The sequence below is a fragment of the Pseudopipra pipra genome, chromosome 17, assembly GCF_036250125.1.
Source record: "Pseudopipra pipra isolate bDixPip1 chromosome 17, bDixPip1.hap1, whole genome shotgun sequence".
Lineage (NCBI taxonomy): Eukaryota > Metazoa > Chordata > Aves > Passeriformes > Pipridae > Pseudopipra > Pseudopipra pipra.
In genome coordinates, this window is record NC_087565.1 from 14,565,452 (window position 1) to 14,589,253 (window position 23,802).

General features: G+C 47.9%; 1 protein-coding gene across 3 annotated transcripts in view; it reads right to left on the reverse strand.

Annotated features, from left to right (window-relative positions):
* NDRG3 (NDRG family member 3) overlaps window positions 1-23,802 on the reverse strand; it is a 59,819-nt gene that overhangs the window by 4,382 nt on the left and 31,635 nt on the right. For all 3 annotated transcript variants that reach the window (XM_064674383.1, XM_064674382.1, XM_064674384.1), the window contains 10 exons: window positions 7,898-8,003; window positions 7,102-7,222; window positions 6,563-6,625; window positions 6,178-6,238; window positions 4,444-4,530; window positions 3,850-3,906; window positions 2,593-2,696; window positions 2,147-2,212; window positions 1,648-1,699; window positions 312-359 (listed from right to left, as the gene is read on the reverse strand). In XM_064674383.1, coding sequence (XP_064530453.1) covers window positions 312-359; window positions 1,648-1,699; window positions 2,147-2,212; window positions 2,593-2,696; window positions 3,850-3,906; window positions 4,444-4,530; window positions 6,178-6,238; window positions 6,563-6,625; window positions 7,102-7,222; window positions 7,898-8,003 — 765 coding nt within the window. The remainder of the gene's footprint in view (window positions 1-311; window positions 360-1,647; window positions 1,700-2,146; window positions 2,213-2,592; window positions 2,697-3,849; window positions 3,907-4,443; window positions 4,531-6,177; window positions 6,239-6,562; window positions 6,626-7,101; window positions 7,223-7,897; window positions 8,004-23,802) is intronic.

Below are 23,802 nucleotides of genomic sequence, written 5' to 3' on the forward strand. Positions count from 1 at the left end.
CCATGGGGGAGGGGGCAAGGACTGGAAAAGGGAATTTGTTGCTGCAGAGCACAGGGTGGAGGCAGGGCACCTCTGTTAACTCTCAGCAGGTCTTCCCTGCTGGTTAAGCTGGCTGTAAAGCAGGGATTTGGGAACCCCCTGACAAACTCTTCCCTCCCAGCTCTGGCTGCACGGAGGAGAGAACACACTCTAAATGACTGTCTACAAACTTCTTAAAGCCAAATGCATGGAAGGCAAAAACCTAAGTGGAGCTGGGCTCGGCACAACCAGTGTCTTTGTGCAGGCCAGAATGATTCTGGAGTGGCACTCGCCTTCAGAAGGGTTGTTTTGGTTGGATCAAGACGTGAATTGCATTCCACCTATAATAAAAGGAGAGAGGGACATGGTATCACACAGAAAACCTGAAGAGTCAGATGTAAAATGCAGGGCAGCTGCCCCAGAGGCAGTGGCTGTCTTCAGCGATGGGAGTTTCTCTGGGGCCAGGAAGGACTGAGCAAGAAAGCAGAGAGCCTGTAGGAAGAGAACAATGAATAAAAGATCCAGGGAGGAATGCCAGGTGTTCCATCCAAGGGATCTTGTGATGACAGTTGTGACTTCAAGTGAAATCACTCCCTGCTTTTGCAATGCACCATGAAACCCTGGAGCACCTTCTGGGCTCTGACAGCAAGGGAGGGAAGGAGACTTCTGCACAGTGCAGCATGAGGGACATCACTTAGTCCCCTGGCCAGAGAAGGAGGCCATGGCCTCTGTAAGGCTGTTGCAAAGAGGGAATAGGTGGGGGGCACATAGGGAAAGCAACCTCAGCAGGGGAGGTTATCGTGGGCTGGGAACCTGGGCAGCCAGACAGTCACACCAAGATGCAGAAGACCTTACCCTGTACCCATGCTGTGGTCAGGAAGCAATGGGAATCCTCAGGGATAGTATCCTAGCAAAGTCAAAACTTGCAGACTTTGTTTCAGACTTCCAGATCAAACAGACTGACGAAAAGGCAATAGGCCATAGCCAGAAAATGCCCTCCATGCACGTTTCCTAGGTCCAAGCTACTGTTTTAATAGATTCCTACACTCTTCCATGGTTTTAGACAACTGCTTTTGTTCATGACCTCCTGGTCTCCCCACGATCACTGGCTGGCAGGGAGGAGCAACATCCACCACAACCCCACTGCACTGTGCCATGCCCCATTTACAGCTGTGCTGGGAGGGAAGTGGGTTATGGGTGTCTGCAGAGGACAACAGGAAGGAGATGCTCCTAAGTGCTGCCTTCCCGATGATGCAGTGCTTTAACAGAGCTCTATGGGACTCCACACCACAGGAATTGGAGTCACTCTGGATATTTTTAATCTCCTGGTAGCCTCAGTGTAACAGCAAGAGAACAGCAATTCACAACTCAAACCAAACTGCAGGCAAAGGACACGTGGTCCAGAACAGGGTCCTTCGCATCACGTGTCGAGTACGGTGCTCATTCTGATCCTGCCATTCTCACCTCGGAGCTGCTCCGAGGGCCACTGAGTAGCTGAGGGACTAGAAAAGAGCCTGGGACAAAGAGCCACTGTCTGTGACTGATTCTGGGCAAGGTGAAAGCACCGCAGGGTTGCTCAGTGAGTTGTGGGGTTAATGTCACGAGAGGAAAGCGTCCATGGGTACGTACCACTGCTTCCACGGCAGGAGAGTTGTCACCAACGACGAGCAAGGCAGGGCACCTGGTCAAAAACCAAAACAGATGTGTTGCAGTGCATCAAAGGGATTCCTGAGAAGGTTGAGCTCTGTGAACCAACAGCCTCATGAAAAGTTAACAAAAAAAGGCTCCTCAGAACTCCTGCCTGCCAGCATATCTCGGCATTTTGTTGCACCAAAACATTCTCCAGGGCTTGCACACACACCCGTACTGTCTCCTCTGCACACACCACCTGCCACTGCTGCTGCTCACATGTGCTCTGACCCTGCCTTCTGGAGAATCTCAGGGTGTTCTTAATGAGAGGGCTTCCAGACACCTCTGTGCCCCACTGCAGATGACAGTCCTGCACTGCAGCCCGAGACTGTCCCAGACAGTCTTTCCAGTGCTTGGGCTTGGTGGGGTTCTTGCTGAGAAAGCAACAGCATCTTTTCTGCTGTCAGTAACTGAGACAGGCTGATCCAGAGCAACTTACTTGAGTGTTTTTGCAGTTGTTTCATTGACACCAACAACCGGTCTCTCAATTTCCAGGTCTTTACGACTGAAAGATAAAACATAACAATTCTCCATCAAATCTGCAGAGGAAACTGGTTATCATGGGAGCACACAAAATCCAACCATGAGTGCAACAGGTTATCACTCCCTGTGTTATGCCATGAGCAAGAGCCCCAGCAGTCATCCCCAGGAAATAGGATCCACACTCTCATGGCATTGCTGTGTGCCCAGAGATGATCTACTGAGGTGTCACAGGGTCTGTGGGCAGACACGAGGGCTGGGCTTGGCTCAGGATAACAGCTGAAGACTAGGTTTAGGACAAAGGTTCCCCTGACATGATATCCAGTAGGATAATACATATGGCAGCACATCTACTGAGCAGAGAAGCTATGGGAGCAGTCTGTCAAGCAAAAAGCTATCCTGTACCTGTTGTATGAGGTGAGGAACAGCTGAAGGTTATCCTGGTTAATGTCCTGTGCGATGTGAAGCCTGTATGTTTGGATCAAATCTAGATTTGCCTGCAGTTCCTCCTGTACAAAAGCAGAAGAATTGAAAGACAGGAAAAAATATTTTTCACAAGTAAAGAAACAATAGTCATAAAAATACTGAAGCATTAAAGTGCCTCATTCCCTGTGAGTAGTGAGACAGAGGGCAGCAACTCCAGAGTGCATCAGTACCCAGGAGACAGGAGGGGTATGTGACGTGCCTGGCACCTGCCATGCTTTGGTAATGTGACTGTGGCTTTACAACTGGCAGCACTCATCTGCTGCAAGAGTAGAGGTATCCTGAGATGGGGTAAGTTAACTCCCAAGCCTTGGTAATGTTTACACAGACACAAATCACTCTGGGTTAGGAAGGTCTTCCGCTGATGCTTAACGTTCAAGAAGCAAAGCTTTATAGGTAGGCAACAAGACTGGGACCAAAGGAAAGTTCAATTCCAACACCCAGTTCTAAGAAGAAACTGCATTCCTAGAGAGACAGAGACAGAGAGCAGGGAATGCAAGGAATTCACATAGAGTGAAGGGGCCCAAGAGCAGGAAGAGAACAGCATGTGCCCTGAGCAGGAGGAAGGTGTGCCAGAGAAGGAAGCACTCCTTCCAGGGTTGATCTATTGCAGGAGGGCTCCAGATCAGGAACTGATTTGCTGTGTGTCATATACAGTGTGTACAAGGCATAGGCCCTGCCATTGCCCAGGGGGAGGGAGACAGCTCATTGCTGTATCCAAAGTTTTCAGGAGGGGCTGGTTTGCCTCTCCTGAAACTGAAAGGGAAGATGAAGAGCAGAATGCAGCAGGTCAACATCTGGATGCATACAAGATACCACTGTCAGATCCAGCTGATCTGTGGTATCTTGAACTCAAACTCCAAAGGCTTCCATGCTGGCTACAGAGAACTGGCTGCCACTTGTTTCTGCAGTCAGTGGCCAGGGAACCGCAAGGAGTTCTGCCACTAGTGTGTGGGACACTATTTCCATAGCATGCCCAGAGACAGTCAGGGCAGGGGTGAGGATGTGGTGCTCCCTGCAGCATGCAAACCCCAGTGTGAGTCTGACACACAGAGAAGATGGTACTACCTGTGGCAACCCTTAGCTGATGGACCTGAGCTATTTGGGAGCAGCTACATACAGAAGTTAGAGCTCCGTGTACAGTTGCATGGGCAACATTAACACCTGCTGGGTACTTACATGGCCAAAATGATGCGCCAAGACAATATCCACTATGTTGGTTGTCCAGCCTGAAAACTGAAGAGTGACTGTGAATGAGGAGGAGGGAGAGTAACTGGGAAATACAGTTTCATTACACATTCCAAAGCAACTCCTCAGAGTAAAGAAAATAACAAGTGATAGAAGATACAAACGCCTGAAGTTTTGGATGGGCATGCAAAGCTTCAAAGAAACATGTGCACACACAACATAGCTCTCCAGAAACCTGGAACCTTAAATAACTGCAAGAGGCCACAATAATTAAGAGATCCATTCAATCTCAGTCAAATGAAGCTGCAAGCAAGAGTACTAAATCTGAGGAAAGCTGAGTGCTTTAGAGCCACTCACCTCCAAGCAGTTTTTCTGCATCTCTTGTTCACATATGATCACACCCACCCCTGCTCCTATGGCTGAGGCCACACTACACCCAGACTGAGAATGCAGCAGGGACAGAAACCAGATTTTACAGTTCTTGCCAGAAATGGACAAATTCCTGTATTCTGTCCTTTTTTCTTACTTTACACACTGCTCAGTAAGTGCTGCGGAGAGCAGATGTGTGGGGAAGCAGAATCTCACCTTGGATGCTGCCCAGTCAATCCATCCCTTTGCACATGGATCAACATTAATAAGAACGAGTCCCTCCACCAGGTCGGGGTGGCTGAGCTGTGGGGAGAGAGCACAGGCACACTCAGAAGGATCATTCAGCCCACATGGGGAAAAATGGCTGGTGCAGCAGCTGGAAAGCTTCTTGCAAAAGGTGTAGGACAGTGAAACGCAGACAAAGTGGGGAGCTCCCCTGTGCAGGGCAGCCATCGGCTCCCAGCCAGACTGGACTCGATTCGGCCATGGCACAGAGGGACCGAGTGCTCCACAGCCCTGCAGCCCCAGCAGGCCTTGGCAGTGCCTCCTGGGGACCTCGGGCAGCTGCACGTCCTGCCGAGGCCCTGTGTGTCTCAGGGCTGGGAGCAGTGATGCTCCCTGCTCCAATCCAGCACAACTGTGAAGAACCTGGACAAGCTCCTGTGCCCGGAGAGCAACTCCTTCCACTCCTCAAGAAAGAGGCAGTCTCCCAGTGGAGATGGGGCAAATGGCAAAGAAGTTGGTGCTGAGGCTCCCAAGTCCCTGCAGCCTGGGCAAAGGCCTGGCAAGCATGAGCTGCAGGGGCACCTGCTCCATAGACAGCACCTCTGCTGCCCCCCAGCCTGCAAACACCCCTTCCCCTGCTCCATCCTGGCCCCCCCAAAACCCTGCAGTGTAACTCAGGCTGTGTGTGGGGGAAACATGGGTACACAGCACTTATGACAACTGCTTCCAAACACAAACGCAGCAATCTAATGCAACCAGCCACCTCTGAGCTCTGGGCTCACTCCAAGGCTGAGATTCTATGGCAGCTCTCCTGCTCCATTGTACAGATTGGTGAAGCAGAGGGAAACACCCCTGTGCTCAGCAGGAAACTGCCTTCAGCCCAGGAAGCATGGCAAGGGCTTTGTGGCACTTCGCTGTGCTGAGCACAAAGGCTGATTTGCACGAGCTCTTCTTTTGCAGGGTTGAAAACTACACAAGATACAGAAAGCAAGGAACAGCCAAACACCAGTGCCTCACACTGCCCCAGGCTCAAACCTGACTGGAGGGAATGGGAAGCAGAGAACTTTGTGTAGGAGGGGCAGCTGCCCAGCACAGGGGCTTTAAGAAACAATAATGGCCTAAATAATTGACAACTCTCTGCACTCAATAACCTAAAGAAAATTTTACTGAAAATGTCAGATTTCTGGTTTTTTTTAACACTATCTCTGAAAGACTCAGGCAAATTCCTGGGCTGTTAAACGATGCCCACTGATTTCACATAAACACTGCACTAGAGAGAAATGTGTAAGCAGGTACTAAGATAAAGACAGCACACTTTTATCTAAGGGTGGAGTACAAAATCCGCTTCCTTCCAGTGACAAAGCACATTCCTCATCAGCACTGGTTTGCAGTACATCACATCAATTCTTTGGTGTCACAAACACTGGACACAACACATAGTAATGCAGGCAGTCTCTGTGAACACTCAAGGCTGGCTATTCCTAGCAGTCAGAATGGGCTCTGATGACTCAAAAGCATCACGCTGCAGTCTTTCCACACCTGGCATAGTTTCAGAGTAACTTTGACTGCTCCAACATAACCATCTGGCCGGAGGTAGCTCTCCCAGGGCTCCCTGCAGCCCTGCTGTAATAACTAACTGCTACTTTGCCCCTGCCCCACACACTGCCTGTTTGATCAGTGAGGACCACAGCTCACAGGAGTCACAAGCAATGAAGAGATACTTACTGCACACCTGCTGAGGACATAAGCACCAGCTCCCAGGCCAATCCCAATGAAGCTTTTCAGGCTGAAATACAGGCATTTCACAGTCAACAACACTAACTTAGCTCAGCTGAAGCATCCCTAGTGGCAAAGCCTTTCCCCTCTCTGCATCCAGCTGTGCACTTATGGCTCGTTTTCAAAACGACCCAGCAATGATGCAGCAGCCTTAAATTGCCTCAGGTAGCAGACAGTGTTCCCAGCACAGAACTAGACAGGGGCACACTGCTTGGGAGATGCTCAGGCCTCTTGGGACACCTCAGTGAGCACTTCAGATGTGGCAAGCAGAGGCACAGGTACGTGCTAGAATGGCTGTCTCCAGCTGGCTCACCCCTTTTCCTTTCAGACTTACTTCAGGTGCGTCAGAACAGCAGGTAACATTTCAGCCAGTTCGTCCATACTGGGATACTGGTACCTGAAAACCAAGAGAGCATCTCCAAATACAGCTCAATAGAGATTACCTTCCAGTTCTACCCGAGGTAGGAACATCTGACAGGCATGTGCACAGGTTATTAATTTGCAATGATACTGTGTGTTCCAGCCAACTGCGTGTATCCCATCCCTCAGAACAAGACTAACAGAGCTGTGGTCTTTTGGGTAGTCAGATTTCTGTGGCAGGATGGACAGATGAAATGCCAGCTCCACTGCAGTGTTCTGGGCTCATGCTCAAGTCAGACAGCTGGTACCAGACTCACCACTAGTGAGGGCTTTACCCATGTCTCAGTAATTAGAAAGTTCCCTGACTGCCCCTTGGGAAGCCTCCTCATCTTGCCATTTCCTCTGCTCCTGAGAGCTGCCTCCCACTACACTCAGCCTGGCAGTCCCAGCTGGCACAAACGGGGTGCCACTTCACTACAGACTGAACAACACAGGTCTCTGCAGAGCTCTTACCCAGACGGGAAGGGGGGGGCTCCTTCCTGCTGGCCTGGTGCATCCACATGGCACACAGCAAAATGCTGGGTAATCTCTTGCATGTCTTCGAAGTTAAAGAATGCATTAAAACAGGATTTGTCTGCAACAACAACAAAACAAAATGAGACATTTCCTGAAGTTCTATTGCAATCCACCCTCCAAACACATGGCATATACCTGCAGGCCCACGGGGCAGAGGGTGCTGGATGGCGTGTGCTGCTGTGCCTCAAAACTGCAACATAGCAGCAAGTCCCAGCAAAGGAACTGCCACAACTGGAGGGCAGACAAACAGCCCAGCCTGTGTGCTCCAGAAAGTAGGGCCTTGTTCCTGGTACTCACAGTACCAGGAGGTACTCACAGTACCAGGAGGAGCACCCGTGTGAATGTAACAGCACGTGTTGGGTGGGAAGACAAGTCGAAAGAGAACTGAGCCTGCTAGAACATTACACTACTTCTGCAGCCTTGTAGAAGGGACTTGCTCACCTGCCCAGCACCCAGGGAAAGGAGACCCTATCACACAGTGCAACAAGTCAGACAGAGCATTATAGTGTGTTGGGTGGACCTATTTCCACCTTTCCACCTTGGCCCTACCTTTCAAGGGCTGTTGGAATGGACAGGGCATGCCACATGCTCTCTCTCCCTCTCTCTCCTGCAGACCTTTATCTTTTCACCCTAGAATGACCTCAGCTCCAGGTCAGGCCTGCTGCTCCCCACACTTAAAAGCAAATACCAGAAACAATCACTTTTTCAGGGTCCTGGGAATGCAAGGGCTTACGGTTGAGGCCAATGTCATGGTATGTGAGGATGACAGGTCTGTTCCCCTTGGGTGTGCCCCGCATGGTGACATGAACCACTCCAAAAGCTGTCTCAATGTCATGTTCCTGCAGAGAGAGAAGAAGGAGCCTCAGTGTTATGTGTGCTGCCTGCACCACAGGGAAACCTAACTGAAGGCCAGCAGCAAGGGCCTCATCCCCACTTCAGCACTGCTCTCCTACCCACAGTACAGCTTTTGCAATCACAGAACGGTTTGGGTTGGAAGGGACCTTAAACACCATCTCATTCTACCTCCTGGCCACATGCAGGGACACCTTCCACTAGATGAGGCTGCTCCAAGACCTGTCCAACCTGGCCAATCCACAACCCTGCCAAATCTCTCTGTCCAATTCCTCTGTACAACCGCTGCCCCAAGCAGGTTGCTTTTGTTGAGATGTGTGAAGGATCCGGGCCTGCATGACCGAGATCTCATTTCCGTGGCTTTCAGTGATGTTGCTGCACTGTAGCAGAGCTGGGTGTCACATGTGCAGCTGTGTCTAGGGACTCATAGCATCACGAATGCAGCTCCACTTCCACAGCCAAGCCTTTGTTCCCCAGCTGGTGACCTCTCTCCAACACACCAGCTTACAAGTCTCTTGCCAGTGCACCCCCCAATGCACCCCCTTGGCATCATCCTGTCCATGGCTGGTGGGAGGGGACATAGCAATGCCCAAGAGGCTGGCAGCCTCTGGGGACCATGTACCAGGGTGTTTGGGAAACAGCACAACACAGAGCAGGCAAATGGGACAGCAAAGGGACCCAGGCTTTGCAGATCCCATCACTGCCTGCCTGTGAGGTTGCTCCCATCCACACAGGAGTAACTGGCAGCTTTTCCTTTCAACAGCAGTAAAAATGAAAGATCCAGACACACACATACGTGTTCTCCCAGGCTGCCTGTCTACTGCAGCCCCACTTTGGCCATTTGGCCAAGACCCCTCAGCTCTTGCCCATGCTGCTGCATTAGTGTCTGCTGACCTGTACCCCAGGGAAGGCTGAGAACTGTACCTCAGCCAAACACTTTTTTCCATTATACCAGGTTTGGTAATGTGACACTGAATCACCCCCAGTGCCTCTGGCAGCTGGCACCAGTATGGAAGGTTATGCTGGTTTCCAGCTGGGCATCAGTGGAGCAGTTTCACGACCTGTTTCATGATTAATTGCCAGCCAAACCATGTGTCTTTTCCCAAATATCAAGAGCTTTTTGCACTGTGCCTTATGTCAGACAGCAAGAGGAGCACGAGGTCTCCTGGTACCTCTTCAGTTTCTGTCCGGTGCAGAAACAAGCCACAGCCTCATAACGACACGTGCAGAAGTGCCCACAACATTGTCCAAGTTGAACTAAAATAGCTGCAAACACAGTGAGACAAACACTGATCTGGGATAACTATGGACTTTATGGAAAAGCTGTGGAGATGGCAGGAAGGCTGGGTACACAACATCATCTTTAAGTCCCTTCTCTCATCTACAGAAATCAAAGGAGAGACTTACAGACACTATAAAAAGCACCAATTACTTTCTTCATATTAAAACGGCATCTGCTGAGGAAAAAGCCTCATGGTTCACCCTGAAGTAAGGACATTACACCTCAAAAACATGTTTTACTAGTTTACATGAAGCATGTGAAATATGTTTTTGAAACAGTAATTTCCAATACCCTGAAAGTCATTAAACCAAATACAGGACTGGTGAGAGTACCTGGCTTGCAGCACACCAGAAATTCACTTCACCTCCCTTTTCTGGGCACTCTGAAGGCCAGTTATGGGCCAGACTGATTTAGTTCTTGCAGCGGAAGACCTTCCTTCCCCCAGCTGTGCTTCTTTTCAAGGGCTCCAAAGCCTATCCCCTTCCCCCAAAAGTGTGGCAACAGGAGAGCTGCCACAGTTAAATCACCTGAGGTAGTCTGAAGCCTTCTGGAGCTTGGCTTTGAAGGATTTGTGAAGACACCTCTGACTGGGGCTGGGGTTTACCTGCATGCAGCTGTTGCACTGTGCACATGCAGAAGCTGGAGTACCTACTTACACAGCAGCAGAGACCTCTCTGCAGGCAAGGTTACCCAGCCTGATGCTCACATGGAGGGGGCAGGACAGGACTAGTCTGTGTGTGTAAAGCGAGCATGTGTCCATGTGGCAGGAGTGCCCGCCCTCATGGCAAGGCTGCACAAGGCAGCCCAGGGCACAGCCTCTGCTTCCTGAGCTTCCAGAAAACCCCCAGCTCTGCCCCTTGGCCATGTCTCGGGGCTGCTCTGCTGAGCTGGGCAAAGCCCTGTCCTGCACAGCCACAGCACTGGCCCCCAGTTTAGTGCTCTCCAAGCCTGCAGGTGTTAACAAGCCCTTCAACAATAAAGTGGCAACTTTTGGAGAAGGCCAGGAGTGGTGACTGGCAGTGCTGGTGGCTGGAATGGTGAAACACAGGGAACTCACGGAAGAGCCCAGCCAGTGCCAAAGCAACCGGAGCTGGCAACCCCCGTCTGCACTTCGCTCTGCCCCTGAGCTCACCAAGGCCTGGACTGCCATTAAAAGCAGGTCTGCCTGCCAGCTCTGGCACTTGCTGGGCTCTTCCATAAGCAGCTTTAACTCACTGAGCTGGCAGGGAACTATCCAGTTGCCCTTTTCTTTTCTTTTCTTTCTTTTTTTTTTTTTTTTAATCTTACTTTGTTAGACTTCTGCCAGGTCAGTGAGTTAAGAAGCTCACAGAGAGGTCTGGCAAATGCTGGTTGTGGCTCAGAGCCCAAGGGGAGTGCAGAAGGAATAACCCTGCCCTGAGCACAAGGCCGGTTAAACTGACTCATGGCTTGTGCGGGGGGACTAGGGAGGGTCTAAGGCAGCAGCAAAAGGTCAACTATCAAACAGAAGCACAAAACCTAAACTGAGGCAACACTGAGAAAGGCACAGAAAGCAACAAAAGAGCTGGTGACATTTTAAAAAGTCTGCACTACAGTCTTTTCTGGAATTACACTGAAACTCACTGCTCAGGTCACACCTGCCTTCACTAGGTGAGCTACAGGACAAGGTACTAGAAACAGAAACATCCACTTCCCTTCAGAGCCTCTGCCACACTGCAGCACCCTGCACTTCTGTTTTCTGAAGCTGAGCTTGGGTCTCAGCTCTCTAGTAGGAAAGGAGAAGAGTTTCCTTGAGCTAATAATTAATCCTTGCTCTCCTGCTTACTTTGACATTGCTAACTGTGTAAACTGTGATTTGGGGAAATGAGACAGTTTGTTGAGAAGAGGTTTTCCATGTCCCCACTGGGCACCAGCCCAATCTGAAGGGGACTTCCCTGGCTACTCCTTCAGTCACATTAGTGATTCCAATACAGGGAATGTCCACTGAAGATGGAAGCAACATGAGAAATCCCATCTTTGAGAAATCCCATCTTAAAAAATCCTAGGAAGCAGAACTTTAAAAAGTTTAAGATGCTAAATCTGCAAACTTCTTACTCTGCTCTATACAGTGACAATGCCTAAGACTGGTAGTGTTTAAGATTATTTCTTATTTCTCTTGCTAGTTTCCAGGCAGGGTGGAAATCCTCCTCCTAGGAAGCAGCTTCCCTCCTCTGGTTAAAGCATTTTACTTATTGAAGGCTTTTTCCAAGCTCTACAAAGGAAGAAGCAGCAGCCACTAAAATTGAGATAAGGGTTTCTACCTTCACTTTTTTAGCTACAAATCAGCTATCACGCTGATATCTTTTTCAAGATTATCTGGAGAGACAAGACCGAGTTTCACCGCCAACTTCCCTACGGGTAATCAGTAGGAAATGTCAGGTTTTCCAGTGAACTCCATTTTCTCTGAAACTTTGCCCTTTTGTCTCAACCTCTGATTGCAAAGGACAAAATAATTTTCAGATGTCACACAATTAGAGCACACATGACTCCCCTGTCACTGTTTGTCTCCACAACAGCTCTGCCACGTATCAAAGCCCCAGGACAGCACGAGATAGAGGCTTAAAAAGAGCCTAGGTATCACACTTTGGATGGCAAGGAGGATCTCTACACTTAGAAGATACAACTGCTACCTTGAACTGCCCCCTCAAAAGTTATTATTTTGTTACATTATTACTGGCTTACTACTCTCCCAAACATGGAGCAGAATAACCCAGTTACAGCAGGCACCAGAGCACTCAGTGAGAGAACAGCAGCTTGTCTGGCTGCACCCGGAGTCCTTGCCAAACACGATTCCTTCACATCTTTTTTGTAGACACCCTTCCCAGCCCCCCAGCGAGGTGGCCTGCCTGTGTCACCCCGTGTCACTGCCTCCATAACCACTGACCAATTCCAAACACCAACTCGGCATGTTTTCTCCTGGTATTTGCCTATTGCTCATGTAGAAGTGTTGAGTTGGAAAGTATCAGACACCTAGACTCTGGCATGCTTGGTTTCTTTCTAGCCTCTGCTCAGGGCAGCTTTGACACATTGCATCAGTGTAGCCTGAACAGAGACTCAAGGGTTGTTACCTTGCAGCTGTGTAACTCCAGCTACTGTCTGAACACTGATCTGGTCTAGTGCAGGGAAGCAGTGATAGGAGAAAGTATGTGGAAAACATGGCCAGGAGACAGTCAAATTTTTACAAACCTGCAGTCTCCAAAATAAGGGAGATGAATGCGAGACAAGATCATGACCTGCCAGTTGTGTTTTGAAGAGCTTGATAAAGTTTAATTTTCACTTAGGGACTGGAAACTTTCAGAGGTTTTTCTGAAGAGATTTTATCTCCTGCCTTTATTTGTAGAGTAGGTAAAGAATAAGCAGCAGCTGCAGCCACCCTGCTGCAAGGGGAGGTAGAGCCGCGGCGGGGTGGCTGTCACAGCCGCAGGCAAAGGGCTGTGCCCACACACCCCGATGGCCCGTGCTCTGCCAGCAGGGCAGGGGCACGGGGCCTGGGCAGGCAGCTGCCATCGATCTGCTCAGAGCAGCTGGGAGCCACAGCTTCAAAAACTGGCACTGCCTGCGGGTAGTGAATGAGAAGAGCGATGGAGGAGGAGCAGGAGGCACAGAGACCAGCTGTAGCTGCAGCCTGCTGGGCTGACTTCAGGAGAGTGTGCTTGTGCAAAAGCATGTAGTGATATTTTCTCAAACATATGCATCTTGTAACAGTTTCCCTTAATTATTCCAGCCTCCAACAATCTGCAGGTCAAATAAGACTTCCTGAACCAGAGCTGTGGTCTTCCACTTTAAGAGAACGGGGCTGCCACCTCCTGCTACTTGAGCCTGGTTCCTCCCCCTGTGACCAGAAAAGCTTAACAATGTGCAGGGAAAAGAACCACTAATTTCCCCACCTTGTATCTGCTGCTTTTACACAAGACCTCCTAGCCCTTAGTTTGGAAGCTGGAGAGCAACTGACTCCATTTCCACAATCCCCAGAAGTGATGCTCTAACAGCTCACTGCAACTCCCTCACATGTTCCTTTCTGGGCTGACGTGCTTGGGACTATCTGGGTGGCCCTGGCACAGCAGCTTTCTCCTGACCATCCTGCAGTTCTCTCCTGACCATCCTGCTACTGTGCAGCTCTGTCCTTGCTGAGCCCAGGGCTCTTGCAGGACGTCACCCGCGCTGTGGGTGCACGCGGCAGCACAATGAGGTTGCTTTGTTCTCTGTTCCTGACGAACAAGGATTTGCTTTGCTGAAAGCCACGAGCCCCTCATTGACATTGTCACTCATCCCTTGCAATATTAGGGTTTTATGCCCCCGAGTTATCGTCAGCCCTGAGCCCACGCTTTCATATTCCACTGCAGGAAGCTTTGACTCAACATGCAGCACACTTTGTTTACCCAAAGGCAGATAAATTTTGCCACTGGACCTTCCATCACTTTTTCCAGATCATTGAAGAGTATATTTTAGCAGTGCAGGTCCCAGCACAGGTCTCCAGGGTGCTTCTCAAGTGATCTCAAACAACTGTGAAAACAAATGCTGGGGTTTTTAACCAATATTTCATCCATGAATGGACTTCTCCTCTGACTGCATGGCCTCCTAAGCCCCTTAAGACATATGTCTTATGACTCCTTTTGGTAAGGGGCCTTGTCTTTTGGAAATCCAAGTTGGCTGCATCCACTGAATTCTCTTTTTTTATATCACTACTGACTCTTTCAAAGAATTTCAACAGCTCTCTAGAGCAGAACTTCCCTTTACAAAACTTACATTGACCCTTTCCCAATATTGATCAGAGTAATTCATCCACTACACTTTGCTTTTTTTATCAATCTGTCTGGTATAGCTCGTCAGTGAATTCCCAGAATTCCTGTGGGATGTGTCTTACAAACTGCCTGTCAGGTGAAGCACTGGGCACCATGGCAGCTTCAACAGAGGAGCATGGTTCTCACTTAACACCTCAACTATTTCATCCTTAAATTCATTTAAAACTCCTCTGTTGAAGTTCCAGTTAATAAATATTATGAAATATTAAAAACTGCTAAAAAAGGCATAAATATTATCTTTTGTACAGCCTCTGCAAGCAGGCACTGTGTTTAAGACAGGCTCTATGCTGACTCCCCACAAAGAGTGTTCCAGCACAGTAACCTCTGTGAGCTGCTCTGTGCTAAGCTTGCATGCAGAAGAAATTAAATTTAGATTTAATTCAATACAACATTATTACTAACTTAACTCTATTTCAAGGACTTATATTATAAATATAGCTCTATTTTCTATAATGGTTTAGTTTGTTGTGTCTGAAAACTTTCCACATGAGGTGAAAAAGATATCAAGTCCATACCATCACTAAACCCTCTCACAGGGGCAAACTGTGGGAGGGGGGCTTGAACTTAAAAATTAGATTCTTGGGAGTTTCAAACCACCACATTGCTATGGCTAGATCTTCCTTGAGTCCTCCTTCCAGAGCCTGAGAAGTCAGTAGCACTCTGCAAACCCCCCCATGTGGTTCCATTTTGATAGGTGGAAACAGGAGGGTTATTTTCTTCACCTTGCAAATAATCTCTCACAATCCCCTTCTGCCTTTGTTCTGTTCATATATTTAATCTGCTAGAGTTTATAACCTTTTCCATTTTCTCTAGCCTTTTTTAAAATTGCTTTTTTGTTTTCAATAGCCTCCTTGCCCTTCTGTTAGCCATGCTGGCTTTCTGGCACCATTCCTCGTCTCTGCTGTGATGGATGGTGGGCACTTGCTCTCTGCTCAGTTTATGTTCAGTAATCTTCTCCATTTCTGTGCAGTTCTTGTTTTGAACTCTGAGTGCAAAACCAGTGAAGTCTTCTATAGTTTGGTGGTTTGGTTTTTTTTTTTTCCTTTTCCCCAGGGATGTTGATCTGGAACACATTATGGCTTCTGTCACAGAGCAGCTCTTGGAAGGAACAATACATTTCTCTGCCCTTGTCAGATCACATCAACAATGACTTCTCCCATCTTGGCACTCCCTAACCTGTTGCTCCATAGAAGTTTGTGGCTAAAATGCAGTGCTGGTGCCATATAATGGGTGCAACTTAGATTAGCTGACTTGATGAGGAAGTGCCATTGAAAAGAGTCCTTCTCCTGTTCCTCTGCCCTGCCCCATGTCCAGTGAGCTGCTGATCTCATGGAAGTCTGTAAGCAGGAGTGCAGGGTTGGGGTCACTGCCCCACTACACTGGGAAACCAAAGCAACTGAGCCTGTGGCCACAGGATCTCTCCTTCAGGTGGAGGGTGAGCAGTGCAGGTGCACACATGGTGGCAGAGGCACTGACCTGCCTTAGCTATACTGTTAAGATACACTTCCAGATAGGGCTTGGGCAGAAGAACATGTAGTGGCCACCAAAGGAAGGCCACCAATGCTACTGACCATCTCTGAAAGCCCTGTGGTTTTTGCTGTGATCTTTATGGTGCCAGCTTCTGAGAATCTCTGCTCTTGGTCAAAGAGCCCTGCGCTCGAGAAAATGAAATGTGTGTGAACCATAGAAGCTCAGATACTGGAAGGTGATAAAACACAACCCAACAGCAACTTCAAAATATCTGAGATCAAACCCAAGCAGGAACTGCTGGGAAGCATTTCTTGCTGGGGATTTGCAAAGGTCAGACAAGGCTAGGACATTATCCTATTTGTCCTTAACATCTCTGAATGCTTCTTAAATCGAGGAGGAAAACCCACACTCAACTATGACTGCCAAAGGTTAAATCTACTGTGGCACTGATTATGGCAAGAAGTGGGCACACAGAGGGCAAACAGTTCAAATGCAGGAACCACCTCTGATTGCCACCTTTGGCCAGAGAGGGAAGCAATGACAGTGCCACTGGCACTAAGGAATCCCTTCAGTGCAGGGAGCTCGGGGTGCAGTGGGAACTGCAGGTTGAGCTCTGGGGGGCAGCCCCTTTGCATAACAAAGGGCACGGGGACCTGTGGCCCAGCGAGGGGGGATGCGACACTCGGGGGATCGGACACTCAGGGACACACCCAGAGACTGAAGACCCCCAGACTTTCCTGCCCTTCGACTGTGAGGGTACAAAAGCCCAGAGGTTCCTTTGTTCGGGGTCCCTCCTCAGAGGCACCAGCTCCAGCTGGTATTTTGTTATTCAGTTACTGCACAATGATTAAATTATTTTAAGGATCTGAAGGTCTGAGACTGAGACTCTGCAGTGGGAAACCTGGGCTGGAGCCGGTAAGGAAACCTGGTCTGTGAGGGGAAGGAGCAGTTGCAAAGGGGCCTCAGTCCCAGCTCAGGTGGTGCCAGAGTGGCTTCCAGGGTGGCTCCTGGGTGGTCAGACAGAGGAGTTTCCTTAACATCCCTGAAAACTTTCCATACTGAGAAGAAACATTCTGAGTGAAAGAGTGAGGCATCCAACAGCAGCTCCAAAGGCGCTAATGCCTCGAGCTCTAGAAACTGCCAGGCAGCAGAGAGAGGTACTGTGCCAGACCACAGTGGTCCAAATTCCAGCCACACTTCCTCAGCCCCAGGTCAGAGTGTGATCCAGTGCTTAAGTTTTTAAAAGTTTAATAACTTTAAAAGTTATTGAAGACTTAAGTAAACCATTTGTTTCGCAGTGGGAATGATTAATGATGAGAATTCATATTACCAGTACTTTTCAAGACTAATTTATTAAGCTTCTCTTTTGGCATTACCAGATGACCTCCCAGTGTGAAGCTGCTCTAAGTTCAAAATTAATTCCTTGGAAAAACTGAGAACTAATTTAATGTGCAGACTAACAATGAAGAACACATCTGTGAAATCCCTTCAATTTTTTTTTTTAACATTAAACCCTGGCAGAACACAGAGCAGTAAGGTGTCTATTGCTTGCATTTTACTCAAGCTTGTTGAGTGTCTGTACTAGCAGAGGGCTAGAAATATCCCAAAAAAACCTTTCAACTTAAGCACATTCAGCTGCTGGTTCACCTAAGCAAAGGAAACTGCCTTTGCTGCTTTGTTGTAAGGTGGAGGAGATGCAGATTACTCAGGGCAGGCTTTCCCCTTTTCCAGTGACTCTGGCTACAGCTATTATTTACTTTACATCATCTTTGCCAATCTTGGCAAAGGTGAAAAACTGCACCATGCTCCTGGGCAACCTATCCCAGCTACTAACTATGGAGAGATTGAAGCAGAGATTCCATTGTCTTGCTCTCAGCAGCACCTGCCCTCAAATTTCTACACATTACTAAAACAACACCACAAACTGTGCCTGCAAGATAAGAAAAAAATATTGTCAGACTGTAAAACATCCCCACCTGTTAACTCTTACCATTATAGTATCGCCAACCTCAAGGCAGTTGGCAGGTAAGTGCTTCCCACCCCCTCTCTGTGCAAAATTATTTTGGAAATAGTAGAGCTGAAGGAGATGGCTGCATGGGAAGCAAGACTAAATCAGACCTAAAGCAACATCGTGAAGTAAATTATTCATTTCCATACACAGAAGAAATTTATTAATAGAAAACACAATATGATTTATCCAAGCATGCAAACGGTTTCTGGTACTCTGTGTAATTGCATTAAGTCTTAAATTAGAGAAATTCTGGGTGAGAATTGAGAGCAGCAGTAGAACGAGGTACTCAATCTGATTACACAAACTCAAGAGCATCAGGAGACAAAGGTGCTGCTGTTGCTGTAATACAAACAAGCAGTTGTGTGTGCCTGTTCCAAAGGCAGGTGACAGTGAAGGACAGACCCAGTGCCTCTCTGCGACCCTTGCTCATGCTTTGTGTCAGACAGCAAGAAAGAGCAAGTCACCTCCAAACACAGATTCTGCCAGAGAACAGACACTGGCTCTGCACTCAAAGAAACTCAAGTGAGATACAACAGGAGCATGGCAGGCAGGCTGGGTTTGTGCTCCCACAGCAGAGAACACGAACCCCTACAACCACACAATGCTGAGACCAATAAGCAACTCATGACAACAGCGACAGGTCTGAGCTGGAGCAAGATGCTCTCTCTGCTGCCCTGCCCATGTGTTCCAAGTAGCAGTTAAAGTTATAACTTTCTTGCACTCCAGTCAAGTATCCAGTGTCATGAAAAAGATACCCAGCACAGACGGAGGAATACATGGGTTAGGGTTAGATCCCCTCTGTCCCAGCTCAGGCAGGAAATTGGAGATCGTAGATCTGCACTGCTATTTTGAGTCAGCAGAGTATGAGACTGCAGCTTTCCCCATGGGCTGCAAACAGAACAGGCTGATGGCTCTGGCACTCCCCCATCCCTGGGCAGTGGGCTCAAGGTGCCACCACCTGCAGACACACAGCCTTTGTAAACCTGAGGCCTCAAGGGAGATCTGAATGGGCCACCTTTCCGGCCAAGGACAGTCCTCCTGCTGACACGATGTGCCAAACTGCATTTCAGCATCTTGCTGAAGACCATGAACATCTTCAAACCTCCTGAAGAAGAGAAAGCAGGGCCATGTTCTGTGTCTCCAAACCTTCCACATCCCCAGCAACTAGAAGTGAGCCTCACTGTGTTGAGTTAAACCCAATACTGCAGTTACTCGTTAGTTGCTGTGAAATACCATTAATGAGTGTTGCATAAGGGATGGAAACAGCTCAGCCACTGCCGCTGGAAAGGCACCATTCAAACCCCTTTCTCAACCTAAAGCATATACATCTGCTTTGCTCTAAGGACACACTGACAAGAACATTAAAAGCACAGGAACTTCAAATATCACAGCTGCATAATCAGCCTCTTTGGCACACTGTTGCCACAGAATACAGAAAGCAAACACAATGCTTAAGTAAACCCCAAGGAAGGGTTGTGCATACATAGTTAAAAATAAGAACCCTGTTTCAGTCCAAGTCCAGCTAGCTAAAACTTTCCAGAACTGAACACTGCAGTTTTACAGAAAACAGAGCTTTTAGATGGAAAATCAGTGATGGGAGGAATCAGAAGAAAAGCTTCCCAAGAAACAAAAATTAAAAAAATGTCCAAAATAAAAATCCATTTAAATAATTTTAGCTTTACAATATTTGTTGTTGTGATGTCAGGAGAAGTCAAAACCAGTACTTTAGCGGTGATGCTAGTTTTAATAAGATTAGGAGCAGCATTAATTTAGCAGGCATTAAGTAAACTTGCTTTCTAGATCAAAACATCTTCTGTGTTGTAATTAATTTTACTCTAGCGCTTTGAACAAAAGAACTCGTTGTACAAATCAGAGGAACAACGGTCCTCAATATCCCAGCCAAAATGTTTCACTGCTGCTGAGAACAGCCCCAGTTATTCACACAGAGAAAGCAAACCCTTCCTCAAAGAGCTAACGTTCTATGTTATTTCATCACAATAAAGAGAAGATGCCTTAAAACATCTTGTATTCAACACCAGTGGGTAGCACTCACAAGCTGGCTTTAATTAAACAATGAACACAGTTTCAATTCAACCTCTCCCACATCAGCAAATGTACACGATGGGATATTTCAATAACCTCTCAACAGCAGATACCATCTCTGACTGCACAGCAAGCAAAAATAAAGCAAAGAGACTGGGCAAGAATAAGCAAACATTTAAAAATGCAGATTAAAAAGCTTCAAACAAATGTATTTCTGAAAGAACTCCTCCAAAACTGAATAATTAAAATGTGATCTTATTGAACAGTGATACTTTAACTAAAAAAAAGTGCAAAAAATTCCTCATCGAGGCCTGTCATTACCTCTGCAAACATTGTGCTGTGTTTTACTCTGGACTGCATTTTCCATGAATGCCAGCAAGGCATCCAGCAAGCTTTTGTATTGGGAAGCTTTATTCCTTTCCTCCAAGGGTTTATGCATACCTTGTCTTTTCTGTTTCTGATGAACCCTGTATGTCCTGCACTTACTTAGTCCCACCTCCTCCACCCATCGTTTGCTTTCTGCAAATATTCAGCCAAATCCCAAACCATCTCCACACCCCAAGGCCCCTTCTCCTGAAAGCCAAACATTTCTCTGCCTTCCTGCTGGTGGGAAGCAGCAGAGGGGAAGTGTCAGCTACACATGAGATCAAATGGCAGCTTATGTCAGACTGAAACATAATACAGGCTTATTTGGATAGTTTTACAAATATATCTGCATATTCCTTCATTTCTATTTAAAGCAAATCATCTGGAAAGAGGAGAGAGATTTAGGCTGAGACAGAACACCTACTTCTGAAGGCTGAAGAGGGTCTGGACAATAATAAAAGCCCAGGCACAGCTCTGTTAATGGCACAGGTCACCACGCTATCTGTCCATCTGCAGCACAGACCGTTTATTCCACCATCTGCCCATGGACAGTGGAAAAAGCCAAGCCTAGATTTCATTAGGGTTCATACAGCTTTCAAGTAAAATGTAGGTCTCAGATTTAGGTTAATACCTTTTAGTTCTGAGAATAACCTACATTCCTATTGATAAAAACCCCTAAGCCCCCACACTATCTCTCCATTTCATCTCCAGTGCAGTTACCAGATTACGTGGCATTGTTTAACTGATGCCAGGCAATCTGTTATATGTCAGGGTTAGCTGGGGTTGCTTGCAGATGTACAGCTTAGGAAAACCAGGGCAGCTCTATCTGGAAGTCAGTTGTACCAGAAAAGCCAAAAGCTTCCTCACACACAGTCACCTAGAGTAACAAATTTCAGAAGCAGGAGGATGCTTGTGCTGTTGACTTTGCCCAGATCTGATCCTGGCAAGTTATTTAAACATAAAACCAAACACGTGAAGAAATGAATAGAAATTCCCAATGGCATCGCCCCTTTTCCCCAAAGGAAAGAAAGATCTTACAAACCTTAAATATACAAGTTACCTTGAGAAGTAACACATGCCAAAGGTGTACAGAAAACAGCGTGGGGAACCTGTGTGCCTGGCACTACACACCTCCTGGAGTCAGTGACAGTGCTAATGACATGCTCCTGAGCTGGGATTAAACTAAACACTTCTCCCATTCATAAGCATGGCCCAGCTGCAGAGAACATTTTGAAACCCCAGCTTCCAGCCAGAAGGCCATCTAGAGGCACCACAAAACAAACAAACACTGAAGCTGGATGTTACTCCAGCTGTATCCAAGGCTAAGCTCTGGCAGGGCATCAGTGAGTCCTGGGAGGAGCTGGGACACTGAGATTAGCTCAGCTGGTTAGAGCACTGTGCTAATAACACCAGAGGTGGTGGGTTCAGTAAGGGCCATTCACTTCAGAGTTGGACTCAATGATCCTTGTGGGTCCTTCCAACTCAGAATATTCTATGAAATTCTGGGATGGACTTACAGCAAATGACCTCATAACTGAGGGCACAGAATAACATAGACGGAAATAAAACAGCATTCCCTCCAATATGTCAAGATCTTATACTGGGGAGCTCAAACTGGACCTACACTGCCAACAGGGTTATCAACAGTGCTGACAGAGTCTCACCTTTTCCTCACCACCCCCTTACCTCTCGCCCCACTGCCTGCAGCCCTGCAAGCACAGCCCAGGATGTGGTCAGCCCCAGTCCAAGCTACAACTTTGTCTCCATCTAAAACAGCTTCTTTTGAACTATTAGAAAAATAAAAAGGTCTGAAATGCAGGTCTCACATCACTGATGCTGTGCTCTCATACGGCAAACACTGCATTGTATAAGATAATCCATCCCACAAACCCTTTAATTTTTGCTTTAAAACCCACCAGGTCCCTTGCAGATGTTGTTGATATCGGAAGTTGATTGGGAACTTCACTGCACTGTAACTGGAAACCATCTTCCAGTTATCAGCCTTCATCAGTCAGTTTGTGCCTGTTCTTGTCAAACTGAGATCCTCCCCAAGGCTCTTCCTCCCTGTGAAACTCAGGACAAATTAAACCCGTGCCTCAGTCTAGGTGCTTTTAAGTCTTTCTCTACACAACAGGATCTTCCTTCCTCTGAAATCCCTGGCAAACTTCTTTACTTCAAATTGCCCTGACACTGACTCAGTGTCACAGAGGCCTGGATATGCAGCCACATGTGCTTTGCCAGATCAAAAAGCAGCAGTAATTTTTCACAGGACAAAACAACAGCTCGATCTCCCAGTGTAAGAACTGTTCCTGGTACTAGCAACTGAGACTGATAACCCAAGGACCCAACACGCCATCTATCCTTGCTGACAGATTTCAAATAGAGATTTAATCTAGTCCTTGGGGTATTTTCCAGGTAGGAGCAGAAGGGGGGGTTGTCAAGCCAGGTGTGCCCTGAAAGTGCACCTTGTAGGGAGAGATGCTGGAGAAAGGTGAGGTTAGGACAACATTTACAGTCACAAGAGACACTGTATTAACATCTTGCTGAAAAAAACCTGTATTCTAAATGAATTACCAAGAGGGCTCCCGGAAGGAACATCTCGCCTCCTGCCCAACTGTTGCCATGGCCACCAGCTCACTGCTGATCTACAGCAAAGCAGAGAAGCAACTAGCATGTCCTTCCAGGCCCAGCACTCCCCAGAGCCCCTCTCCCTGGCTGCAGCCCACTCAGCTCTTCCCAAAGCTCAGCCCTGGGGAGGACAGGGAGCTGAGACAACAGCAGCACTGAGTTCTGTGGGGCTTGCCCAGCTTCACATCTGGGGCTCTGTTCAAAGAAGGGCACAAAGAGGTTTTGCTTATTGAGGGAAAGCGTAGAACCAAAAGGCAGCAGCCATTCACAGCTCTGTGACAGCGACTCCATCCCACCTTCCCACTCTGCTCCAGCTCCCAAGACCACGCTGCTCCCAGCCAGGCAGGGCAGGGGCACACCCAGAGCTTTGGTGGGTCAGTAGAGGATTGGCAGTGGAGGCCAATAAGCCTTGGCATCACATTCACATTCTTCCCAATCCTGGCAGACAGGCCACTGCAGGAGGTGCCTCTGCTATCTAACAGTTACTCAAAGGCATTGCACCTATTTTTACCCCTTACCCATCTGACATGGGAGCACACTTCACCTCTAGAGGTGAGAGAGAAGATACAGATAGATGGAGACATGATGGTACAGGAAAGTGTTTTGAAACCATTATCCTTTATTTCACAGAAGAATCATTGCTTAACACTGCTGCTGCTTCTCAGACAAGAAACTACATTTACAATGTGCTAAAATTAGTGATTTTTATACTTCGAGGCTTTAAGATAATTACAAAACTCACGATGAATGGAGCTAAAGCAGTATAGTGGCATGTGTCTGCCCAAATGGGGGCTACTGTCAGTGATATCAAGAGAAGAAAAAACATAAACTACCTTCATAGGACTCTATTTATTACGTTCCTGTTCTGCAGAGGCTTGCAAGTGGTTTTCTGGAACAATCCCATGAAGCGCTACAGGCTGGGACAGAGTGGCTGGAGAGCAGCCAGGCAGGAAGGGAGCTGGGAGTGTGCATGGACAGGAAGCTGAACAGGAGCCAGAGTGTGCCCAGGTGGCCAAGAGGGCCAATGGATCCTGGCCTGGCTCAGGAACAGTGTGGCAGCAGGAGCAGGGCAGTGATTCTGCCCCTGGACTCAGCACTGGTGAGGCCACCCCTGGAGTGCTGTGTCCAGCTCTGGGCCCTCAGCTCAGGAAGGACATGGAGGGGCT